Source organism: Choloepus didactylus, chromosome 1, assembly GCF_015220235.1.
Source record: "Choloepus didactylus isolate mChoDid1 chromosome 1, mChoDid1.pri, whole genome shotgun sequence".
Classification (NCBI taxonomy): Eukaryota; Metazoa; Chordata; class Mammalia; order Pilosa; family Megalonychidae; genus Choloepus; species Choloepus didactylus.
The window spans coordinates 242,325,274-242,338,079 of record NC_051307.1 but is presented as its reverse complement, the minus strand read 5'-3'; the positions used below and the strand labels follow the sequence as shown (position 1 = coordinate 242,338,079).

General features: G+C 41.0%; 1 protein-coding gene across 2 annotated transcripts in view; it reads right to left on the bottom strand.

Annotated features, from left to right (window-relative positions):
* MKRN2 (makorin ring finger protein 2) overlaps nt 1-12,175 on the bottom strand; it is a 48,689-nt gene extending 36,514 nt beyond the window's left edge. Inside the window, exon 1 of one of the 2 annotated variants that reach the window (XM_037802329.1) lies at nt 12,043-12,175. In XM_037802329.1, the coding sequence (XP_037658257.1) occupies nt 12,043-12,068 (26 nt within the window). In that variant the 5' untranslated portion in view covers nt 12,069-12,175. Of the gene's footprint in view, nt 1-49; nt 111-12,042 lie in introns of those variants that run through there. The other variant, XM_037802335.1, reaches the window with a different exon arrangement.
* Nucleotides 12,176-12,806: the final 631 nt, after the last annotated feature.

The following is a 12,806-nucleotide window of genomic DNA, read 5'->3' as shown; positions in this document are numbered from 1 at the left end:
GTCTGAAGGCCATGAAAATGTCCAAATTAAGGCATCAACAAGAGTATACCTTCACTGAAGAACGGCCGATGGTGTCTGGAAAACCTCTGTTAGCTGGGAAGGCATGTGGCTGGCATCTGTTGATTCTCTGCTCCAGGGTTCTGGTTTCAAAATGGCTTTCTTCAAAATGTCTCTGGATCTCTCTTAGCTTCTTCAGCTCCTGTGCATCTAAGCATTGGGGTCCTCTCTTAGCTTCTCCAGAACAAACTCTGGGCTAGCATTTCCAAGTGTCAGTGTCAGCTCTTAACTTCTCTCCAAAATGTCCCTCTCAGCTGCTCTAAGCTCCTTCTTTCATAAGCTCTTTTATAGGACTCCAGTGATTAAATCAAGACCCACCCTAAATGAGTGGGGTCCGTATCTCCATGGAAATAATATAATCAAACATTTTGCCCACAGTTGATTGAGTCACATCTCCATGGAAACACTCAATCAAAATATTCCAACCTAATCAACACTAATACGTCTGCCCCCACAAGACTGCATTAAAGAATATGGCTTTTTAACATTATCAAAAAATTAAAACACAAACAAAAGAAAAAAACCATATCAAACAAAACAAAACAAAGGAATAAGAAAAACAAATAACCTAAAATGTCTACATTGCTTCCAACATGTTCCTACCATACCCCAAGAAAATTAACAAACCATAATCAAACAATGACCTGAAAGAACTACATTAAAGTTAATAATTTTTTTAAATATTCTAGCTTTTTTACTTTACCAAAAAATTAAAAAAAGCAATTCAAACAAAACAAAGGAATAAGAAAAACAACCTAAAATAACTGCATTGCTTCCAACATGTTCCTACCATACCCAAGAAAATTTACAAAGCATAATCATTCCTGAACATTCCCATAACATTGAGATTACCCTCAACAGCTTATCTGTTTTTATTAGATTACCATTCCCCCTTCACAAGTTGCTGTTTATTTCTAGGTCCCCTACATTCTACAATATAAAACATTTATTTTACATTTTTCACAGAGTTCACATTAGAAGTAACATACAAGTCTCTCTTTGTTGTCTGGCTTATTTCACTCAGCATTATGTCTTCAAGGTTCATCCATGTTGTCAAGGAATATGGCTTTTGAGGGGACATAATAAATCCAAACTGGGACAGCATGTAACCCACAGAGTAGCACCACAAATCTAAATAAGTGTTAGCATGATATACTAACAAGGAATGACACTGGTGCAGAGCGTTAGCAACAGAATGGTATGGAAAAACTACCCATTACATATTAAAGTCTATATTTAATAGAAATATCTTACCAACACTATACTAATACTAGGGATGAATAATTAGCAGCTGCTAATAGCTCTGGGATGTATTATGTTATGATAGTTGTTTAAAGTTCAGAGTGATGATCGTACAACTAAGTGAAGATAGTGTACGAGACTGTTTATCTTGGGATAGAATACATATTAAGTGAAATTAGGAACCCACTACTTAATACATCAAGCCCTTGACTTGAGGCTTCTCTTGTGAAATTTAGAGTTGTAGATGGGAGGCTGAGCCCTCCTATAATTATGCCTAAGAGGCACCTCCAGGGAACCTCTTTTGTTGCCCAGATGTGGGCTTTCTCTCTCTAAGCCCAACTCGGCAAATAAATTCCTTAACGCCCCCCACACGAGGGACATGACTTCCAGGAAAATGAATCTCCCTAGCGATGTTGGACATGAGTCCAAGGAATGAGCCTGGCCTTGGCAGCGAGGGATTGAAAATGCCTACTTGACCAAAATGGGCAAAAAAGAAAAGCAACAAGTTGAGGCTACAGTAGCTTAGAGACCCCAAAAAGAGTCAAGAGGCTATCCTGAAGAATTTCTCTTATTCAAGCTCCAGCTACAGATCCCAAATGGCCACAAAATGCCATGCCCTTACCAAAAGTAGTCCCCAAATACCTAGGTCCCTACCTGAGATTCTATAAAAGATTCACTCACTAAGTTTTATCTCTCAGAAACTTAAATCCATCAGAGTGTTCCTATGCCAGACAAGTCCTAAAACCCAAAGACAACAGCCTCTTTAAGAACAACAATCAGATGCAGCCCCCTTCCCCATACTGTCGACACCTTTCAGTATGAACAAGTCATGGTGCTCACTGCCCAGACACCCCTGAAGAGGGAGAAAGAGATTAAGTGAGAGGAAGAGGTAACAACAAACAAGTTAAGATTTAACAAAGGTATATGAATACTGAAAGTTTATATAAATATATATATATATAAAGAGAGAGAGATGCTGGGGTGTTGGAATAGCTGGAAGGAGGTAAATGACACGATGGAACTGTAACCTATAACATCCTTTGAAATTTGCTCTATAACTACTCATTGAATTGTGCTTTGAAAGTCTTCACCTTACTGTATATACCCTATATTGCATGATAAGGAAAGAACCGAAACTGTGGAACTGTAACCCATTGTACCAGTTTGTATGTATTAAGTCCCTCAGAAAAGGCCATGTTCTTTGACAAATCTTGTGGGGGCAGACATATTAGTGGTGATTAAGTTGGAACCTTTGGATTAGGTTGTTCCCATGGAGATGTGACCCACCCAACTGTAGGTGATAACTGATTAGATAATCTCCATGGAGGCATGGCCCTGCCCATTCAATGTGGGCCTTGATTAGTTTACCAGAGCTCTGTTTAAGAAGCTCAGACAGAAGGAGCTTGCTGCTGCAACTTGTAGAGACATTTTGAAGAGCAGCTGCAGCTAAGAGAGAACAAAATGCCCCAAGAGCAAATAAGAGTGACATTTTGGAAGAGCTGCAGCTGAGAGACATATTTTGAAGACGGCAGTTAGAAGATGACACTGACACTTTGGAGAAAGCCATTCTGAAACCATAACTCCAGAACAGATGCCAGCCATGTGCCTTCCCAGCTAACAGAGGTTTTCCGGACGCCAGTGGCCATCCTCCAGTGAAGGTACTCGGTTGCTGATGCCTTACCTTGGACACTTTATGGCCTTAAGACTGTAACTGTGTAACCAAATAAACCCCCTTTATAAAAGCCAATCCATATCTGGTATTTTGCAAAAAGGCAGCATTAGCAAACTGGAACACCCATCAAATTTTGCCATTACCTATAAAACTGCTTGTTGAGCTGTACATTGAAAGCTAACATCTTCTGTATGTATGTTGTATTTTACAATAATGGACATAGGTGAAGTTGTGGAACTGTGACCCATGACATTCTTTGAAATTTGCTCTCTAACGGCTTGTTAAATAGTACTTTGAAAGTTATCACTGTTATGTATATGTTAAAGTTCACAATAAAAATACATTTAAAAAAGAGAACTGTATGCTGATAAATTAGATAACCTAGATGAAATGGACAGATTCTCAGAAACACACAAACTACCTACATTGACTCAAGAAGAAATAGGAGATCTCAACAAACCAATTAGTAGTAAAGAGATTGATTCAGTCATCAAAAACCTCTCAACAAAGAAAAGCCGAGGACCAGATGGCTTCAGAGGGGAATTCTTCTTTTAAGAAGACTTAATTCCAATTCTATAGGCTAATGGAATAAACTGAGAGCCCAGATATCAAACCTTATATTTTTGGCCAACTGATTTCTGACAAGATGGTAAAGACTACTCAATTAGGAAAGAATAGTCTCTTCAAAAAATGGTGCTGGGGGGATGAGCCCAGACCTGGCATTGTGGGATTGAGAAAATCTTCTTGACCAAAAGGGGGAAGAGAAATGAAACAAAATAAAGTTTCTGTGGCTGAGAGATTTCAAATGGAGTCAAGAGGTCACTCTGGAGGGCATTCTTATAAGAAGCACTATATAGATATCCCTTTTAAGGTTTTAGTGTATTGGAATAGCTAGAAGAAAATACCTGAAACCGTTTAACTGCAACCCATTAGCCTTGATTCTTGAAGACTACGAGTGACATTTTGGAAGACCTGCAGCTATATAGATGGTGTGACAGTGCAACTGTGAAAACCTTGTGGCTTACACTCCCTTTGTCCAGTATACGGATGGATGAGAAGAAAAATGGGAACAAAAACTAAATGAAAAATAGGGTGAGATGGAGGAGATGGAATGATTTATTTGGGTGTTCTTTTTGACTTTTTTTTAATTATTCTTATTTTTATTCTTTTTGGTGTAAGGAAAATGCTCAAAAATTGATTGTGGTGATAAATGCACAACTATATGATGGTACTGTGAACATGTGAACACCACAGGTGACTGTATGGTATGTGAATATATCTCAGTAAAACTGAATTTTTTTTAAAAAAAAAAAAAAAAAAGGAGGACTCCAACCTCACATCATATACGAAAACTAACTCAAACTGGATCAAAGACCTTAATATAACAGCTAGAACTATCAAAGTCCTAGAAGAAAACATAGGGAAGCATCTTCAGGACCTCAAGTTAGGCAATGGTTTCTTAGACTTTACACCCAAAGCACAAACACAAGAAATAGATAAATGGGACTTCATTAAAATAAAAATAAAAAAACTTTTGCACCTCAAAGGACTTTATCATGAATGTAAAATGAAAAGCTATACAACGGGAGAAAATATTTGGTAACCATATATCCAATAAAGGATCAATATCCAGAATATACAAATAAATCCTTCAACTTAACAAAAAGACCAAAAAAAAAAAAAAAAATTAAAAATAGGCAAAAGAACAGACATCTCTCCAAGGAAGATATACAAATGGCCAGAAAGCACATGAAAAGATGCTCAACATCATCATCCATCAGGGAAATGGAAATCAAAGCCACAATGAGATACCATTTCACACCCATTAGAATGGCTGCTATTAAAGAAACGGAAAATAAGTGTTGGAGAGGACACAGAGAAGTAGGAACAACTTATTTATTGCTGATGGCAGTGTACAATGGTGGAGCTGCAAACACTGAGGACTGGCAGTTTGATGTGCCAAGCCCTCTATCATGGGACTTGCCCTTACGAAGCTTGTTACTGCAAAGGAGAGGCTAAACCTGCTTATAATTGTGCCTAAGAGTCTCCCCGAGTGCCTCTTTGTTGCTCAGATGTGGCCCTCTCTCTCTAGCTAAGCCAACTTGGCAGGTGAACTCACTGCCCTCCCCCACTACGTGGGATCTGACTCCCAGGGATGTAAATCTCCCTGGGAACGTGGAATATGATTCCTGGGGATGAATCTGGACTTGACACCATGGGATTAAGAACATCTTCTTGACCAAAAGAGGGATGCAAAATGAAACGAAATAAAGTTTCAGTGGCTGAGAGATTCCAAATGGAGTTGAGAGGTCACTCTGGTGGGCACTCTTATGCACTATATAAACCTTTTTAGGTTTTAATGCACTGGAATAGCTAGAAGTAAATACCTGAAACTATCAAACTGCAACCCAGTAGCCTTGACTCTTGAAGATGACTGTATAGCAATGTAGCTTACAAGAGGTGACAGTGTGATTGTGAAAGCCTTATGGATCACACCACCTTTATCCAGTGTATGGATGATGAGTAGAAAAATGGGGACAAAAAACTAAATGAAAAATAGGGTGGGGAGTGTTTTGGGTGTTCTTTACTTTTATTTTTTATTCTTATTTTCACTTTTTCTGGTACAAGGAAAATGTTCAAAAAATAGATTGGAGTGATGGATGCACAACTATATGATGGTACTGTGAACACTTTGGATGGCTGTATGGTATGTGACTATATCTCAATAAAATTGAACAAAAAAAGGCCATGGAATACACTACACAGTAAACCCTATTTTAAACTATGGAGTTTAATTACTAGTACAACTATAAAAATCATCAATTGTAACAAATGTTCCAGAGCAATGAAAGATGTTGGTGTTGGGATGGTATATGGGACTCCTATATTTTATGCATGATTGTTCTGTAAACCTACAACTACTCTAATAAACAAAAACAAAAACATGAGATATAACGATGCTTCATCAAGGTTCTTTTAGAGAGACTAGACTAGGGTAGGACTGTGAAGGTTGAATTACGTAACCCAGAAAAAATCACATTCTTAAACGTAATCCCTTTCCTGTGGGTGTGAACCCATCGTAAATAGGACATTTTGAAGATGTCATTTTTAGTTAAGGTCAACTGAATCAGGAAGGGTCTTAATCCTATTACTGGAGGTCTTATAAAGTTCTGGGGAAGAGCTGGAAACTAGAAGTCAACCAAACTGGAAGAGAGGAAACGACACTGCCATGTGTGGGCAAGTCACGGAACCCAAGGATTTCCGGCCAGCCAGAATGCTCCCAACCCCTGGAGTAACCAATCCTTCTGGCCTCTGAAACTGTGAATAAATTCTCATTGTTTAAGCCAACCCATTTTGTGGTATTTTTCATAGCAGCCTAGAAACTAACAGTAGTCCTTTTTATCAGATATAATTTGTTACTCAGGCTAAAGGAAAGAGGAAAGAATTTTGGGTAGTGGTTTGTGCTGGTATGATCTATTATGTACCCCAGAAAAGCCTAAGGTCTCTTAATCCAATCTTGTAGGGACAGACCTATTGTAGGTGGGACTTTTGATTAAGTTGTTTCCATGGTGTGCCAGTTTTGTCCCCCAAAACACTATTATCTTTGACGCAATCTTGTGTGGGCAGAAGTATTAGTGTTGCTTAGACTGTAATTCTTTGATTGAGTGTTTCCATGGAGATGTGACCCACCCAACTGTAGGTGATAACTCTGATTAGATAATTTCCATGGAGGCGTTGGCCTTGATTAATTCACTGGAGCCCTATATAAGCTCAGACAGAAGGAGTGAGCTTGCTACAGCCAAGAGGGACACTTTGAAGAGTGCACAGGAGCTGAGAGAGGAGCTGCAACTTACAGAGACATTTTGGAGATGGCCTTTGAAAGCAGACTTTTGCTCCTGCTAAGAGAGGACAAACACCCCCAAGGGCAACTGAGTGACATTTTGAAGAGAAGCTGCAGCCTAGAGAGAAGCGTCTGGGAGAAAGCCATTTTGAAACCAGAACTTTGGAGCAGATGCCAGCCACATGCCTTCCCAGCTAACAGAGGTTTTCCAGGTGCCACTGGCCATCCTCCAGTGAAGATACTCGATTGTTGATGGATTACCTTGGACACTTTATGGCCTTAAGACTGTAACTGTGTAACCAAATAAACCCCCTTTTATAAAGCCAATCCATTTCTGGTATTTTTCCATAACAGCAGCATTAGTAAACCAGAACACGTAGAGATGTGACCCCATCCATTCAAGGTGGGTCTTAATCACCTTGCTGGAGTCCTCTATGAGAAGATAAAAGGTAGAGACATTCTGAAGAGAACTCAGAGACACTTAAAAGAAAATGCCCCAGGACAAGCAAGGACCCACAAGAAAAGCTAAGACAGAAGCTCAGAGACATTTTGGGGAAAGCCATGGAAACCAGAAGCTAAACCCAGGAGAGGACCAGCAGACTCCAACCATGTGCCTTCCCATGTGACAGAGGAACCCCAGATGCCATCGGCCTTTCTTCAGAGAAGGTATTGCCCTGTTGATGCCTTAACTGAGATGTTTTCAAGGCCTTAGAACTGTAAATTTGTGAACTAATAAACCCCCATTGTAAAAGTCAATTTCTGGTATATTGCATTCCGACAGCTTTAACAAACCGGAACATGGTGTCTTACCAGGATGCCTTTTATAATTTTACCACCACCTCTCATAAATCCTATTCAGAAAACTTGCCTTCTAAACCACACTTGCTAATTATCTTTTCCATTAAAAAATAAAATATTTAACTGCCAACCAGAGCTTCTAGACAGTATTGCCACTTAAAAGCTGGGTGACTTCATGCAAGCCACCTCACTTCTGTAAGTGACTAAGCTGAGAATGAAACAAGTTCAAATATAACTTCTGGACCACCATTACTGCCTTCAAGAAGGGCAAGTGTGAGACAAGTGTTACATAAGAGGTGAAGCCAGCCCAGTCCTACTTCTGTAGCATATGTCACCAAATCCACTTCCCAATGACAAACACAAAACCACCTTGAGGTTGTCCTCAGCACATCTTGCCTGTCCCTTGAGGCATCTTTGGCATCAATATATATAACCATTCCTCTCCATCTATAGTATATGAAGCTTAATCCAGATCTCTTTCATGTTGCATCTTGTAACGTACTTCCAACTGCTTACCCTTCCTGATGGCCAATTATCCAAGAAAGAAGACTGAAGCACAAACGGCAGGAAGTGCATAGAGACTCAGGTAGGCAGGTTCTTTGCGGGGAACAATCAAAAGGGGTTTGGATTCTAACAACTCAGAAATATAGGCTGGAGTACTATTCAGGCACCTGAACCCCCAAAGGGCCCAGCACTCCCACTGATAAGGCTGACTGAGAAGAGTAATAGGGGACTTGCTGGACTTCTGCCTACATTAAAGAGAAGCATTCCACAACACCATCCTTCTTACTGTGCATTGTGTAACAAAAGTCCCACCTCCCTTCAAACAGCTCCAGGTGATTATGTGGACCATTCCCAGCCCCTCACTAGGGTCCTGCATTCTGGATGACCCCAAAAGACTGTTTCAGACAGTATGGTTATTGTATGCAGCAAAGGATAACAGATTCACTACTAGCCACTCAGAACAGCCAGCAGTTTTAGCTGCAGCTAAGTGCTGAGCTAAAGAAACTCAATCTAGTTTTTTGCAGGCCCTTCAATGGTGCCTCTCTTTTGGGCAAAATTTTTTTGCAAGTCATTTCCAACTATATGAGTAATTTGCATTCTCAGTGTCACTTTCCTTTATACCCTTTATATGTTTTGCAGGCTCAAATTTTATGGCTGTACTGCTTGTGAGAGCAGATCTTTCAAGGGGGAAGGGCGCTAACACTTGGCGCCATAGTAAGCTTGAAATAAACAGTCTTATTGTTCAGAGGTCGGATGAAATATCAAGTGTAGTGATTGAGTGAAGACTCTCAAGTCAGACTGCTTGCTATGTGATTTGGAGCAAATTACTTAAATCTCCAAGCCTTAATTCCTCCACCTGTATTATGGTTAAAATAACTGTATTTAGTTCATAGACTGCTGAGATACATTATTGTGAGGTCTGACTGAGACTATGCATGTAAGTGCTTAGTCTGACACACATGTAAATGCTTTAAGATGGTTAATAGTTCTTAATCTAATCTTCTAATTTACCCTGCAGTTAGGCATCACCACCCCCATCTTACAGATGAGAAAACAAGAGCACAGGTGGTGCCAGAATTAGAATCTGGGACTAACCAACCCCTAAGCTCATGCTCTTCCTACCCCTCACCAGCAGATGAGTTATCCCATGTTTTGTGACTTTCAAAGAAACAAAAGCTCTAAGCTTGACTAACTCAGGAAACTGAAATTCTAGGTCTTCTACTACTTACTATGAGACAAAGGGACTACTATCACACAAGGAGGGGAGAAAAAGGATAAGCTATAATCAGAGCCTGCACCTGAAAACAGACCGGAAGGCATAGGGAGACTGTTAGGAGAAAGAATCAACTAAAATGACCCCCAAGATGAAATTCTGGATAGAGTGGCATGTCAAGGAATCAGCTGAGTTGACTGACTAGAAAATTGTGCTTGTAGCCACTCTGGCTATTCCAGGTAATAAATGTAGGGAGAGAGTGAATGTCAATAAGTTTGGAACTCCTAGCACTTGATATCCACGTCTTAGTTAGAATGGAAGCAAAACTGACACTTTGTTCTGCTGCAATTTAGAATAAGCATGAATCATCATGTCCCAGTTGGAAAAACAAGTCTATAAGAACTTCACAGCCTGAGATAAACCAAAAACCATCTGAGCACCCTGTTTAGATCTGGTTTCCCCAAATAAATGATATCCTAAACATTTCCTGTAAGTTAGGAAGTCTGGAGATAAGATTTTTGTAGGTAAGATAATCAAGTGAGAAAAACTGCTGTTTTTCACAATCAACTCACAAATGTAAACCTGGTACTCTTAATTGTGCAGTTTAATTTTTTTTTCATTTAAATACCTCTTATGTTTTTTTTATTTGGCAAGGCCCCCCTTTATAACTAAGCTTTTTCATTCTGAATGTTTTGTCTGAATTTTCCTCTCAAATGAGCATATTTGAAGCTTTGAAAATTCCTGCAGAAAGGAAACTTTAATTTAGCACTCAAATTTATTTGGAGGCCATATAGTTTATAAGAGTATGGGCTGTGATGTCATACCTCTGTCACTTAGAAGCTGAATGATGTTGGGCAAGTCACTTCAATGTTGAGCCTGTCTCCCTCCCAATCTATGGAACAGTGCCAGTTACTGCATTATGTTTGATATGGCTGGTAGAGCACCTAAAATAATGTGCTGTAAGCCTCCACAAACGTCATCTAGTACTTAAACAGAAGGTATTCCTTCCCCACCAGTCTAACAATTCTCCACTTACATGTAACAACATCCTGTCTGGGAGACACAGGTTTAAATTTTCAGGTCAGGCTATCTTGAGATGTAAAAGAAAATACAAAGATGATCTTGATTTAAGTTTTTGTTTCCACAACTGGTGTGAAAATTTGACAACGCACACATCTGTCTGAGAATAAGGTTTTCTTACCCACATGGAGTTGTTAAGATTCAATTACAAAACATTATATAAATGTGCACTGTTTTGTGAAAACCAATGATTAGGAGCCATTTGGGAATGGGAGAATTAAACCATACAAGCGAATGGAAGAAACAAAAAAAATTTTCAATGTAGTTAGAATTTACTTCACAGTCAATATGACCTAGGAGCGCTTCCAACAGGTGAAAAAAATCAATTAAGTACATAAACACAGGACTTCACAAAGACCTTCTAGTACAAATAACCTGGTAAAAGTCTTTTCTGTAGACACTAAATGTATCAAATTTCTGACAACTACTGAACATAAGTCACCTTAAGGGCCTTGGATAAACTGGTTTAACGATTAATAAACATTTAAATTATAACTTTTTAAATAGTCACTTCTCAGTTATTCACATACTAATGAAAAAAAGTGACAATATAGATGATCCTGAAAAATAAACTACTTACACATACCAAACTATACAATTATATTTTAGCAATGTTTCCCACACAAGTTTTGCTTAAACCAACCACTAAAATAAAATTTGTACTTTCCAAGCGTACAATACTAGCAAGCCATAATCCTAACCAAGGAATGAGGGTGTCACACAACCAACTTATTCCTATTTCACAGCAGCAAACATGGCACAGCCATCTACCTGACTTTGAATTTTCTACAACAAATCATCCATCACCGTTGTATTTCTCCAAGTAAATGGGTAAGATAAGAGCATCAATTAACCTTTCTCAGGTTTCCGCACTGTAAAACGGAAATGATGTCTGCCTAACAGAATTACTGTGAGGTCCAGGTATCATGTATATAAAGCACTGGTTAGTAAGCTGAACTTTCCACAGACCTTAAGTAAACGCTATCCCTTGTTACTATTTGCTGCACAGCTCTTTACTTGCTAACTCACCACAGGTTTGCGTTACAACTGGGTTCTTCCAACCCTGGCTCACCTGCTGGAAAGTTAAGGGTGGCTGAAGGGAAGCAAAGGCTGCTTGCGGTTCCCCAGCTTCTCTGAGAACCTCATACTCAGTAACAACCTACCCCTTGCGTGGGATCCCCATTTGTAAACGATCTTTTAGTGTCCCTTTAATCAACTCCAAATTTCCCCTCACCCCCTAGGACCCCGAACACTTTTCATGACACAGGCTACCCCATCCCTCCTCTCAGTCCGCATGGGCCCGGCTTCAAATTCGCGGCGCAGCTTCCCGCGTTGGCCTGGAGAAGGGCTCCGCGGCTCCCGGACCCGGCATCCAGACACCGAACGCGCCGGCTCCTCGGCTTCCGCTAGCTCCGCCTTCAAAAGCGCCACAACTAACAGCTGGGGAACTTTCCACCAGGCCTATCCCAGCCTCAGTCTCTCCAGCAGCAGGACCGAGGCGCACCAGAAGCCCTGGGCCACGGCAAAGGACCGGACGTGGCTCGCCTCTCCCGACCCCGCAGCGCACATCAGGCAACGCCGGCCGCCGCCCAGTCTTAAGCGCAGTGTTTGCCCCGGCGCCGCGCACTGACTTACCTGCAAGTGACCTGCTTGGTGCTCATGGTGGTCGGGCTGGGAGGCCGTGGTCACGCAGCCACCGCTAGCTGTCGCCGCCACGAACTCGGCCTCGGCCCTGCCCATCCCGCGCGGCCGCGTCACGCCGGCGCGCACCGCCCCTCCTGTGTGGCACCTTTGTAGCGCCGGGCGGGAAACCTAGCCGCCGTCACAATTGGTTCCGTTCCCGGGGGGGTGTAGTTCGGACAGCTGTTTCCGCTTTTCCAAGCTATCTGGGTGGGGCTTGGCTGCAGTTTTAGTACTGCCAGGCTCGTCCCTGGTCCAACTGTTTCTGCCACTCTGCCCCTGTCTCCAAAAGCATTCCTTTCGCCTCCTAGGATTCCCTCACTCCTTCCCCGGGCCAGTTTTCGCTTCTCTGGTGTGCAGCTTAATCCGAATGATATCTTATCTATCTAAACTTGAACTTCCTAGGCCCCTGTCTGAGGCACGCCTCATCCGCTCCCGCATGACCTCCCCTCCCACTTAAGGAATTCCTTAGACCCCTCCCAAGTGCTCTTCTTCAGTTTTGGTTGGTTGGTTGGTTGTTTTTCTTGGTTTTGTTTGGTTTTGTTTTTTTCAAAATCTCTGCTCTCACCCTACTCTTCAGTCCTCGTTTCCTTTCCTGGTAGTCCTGTGATGTTCAGTCTAATATTTCCTATGGTGGAAACTCAAAAAGACTATTTTTTTCTCATCCTATGCTGGTGGGAATGTAAAGGGGTGTAGCTGCTTTGAAAAACAGTCTGGCA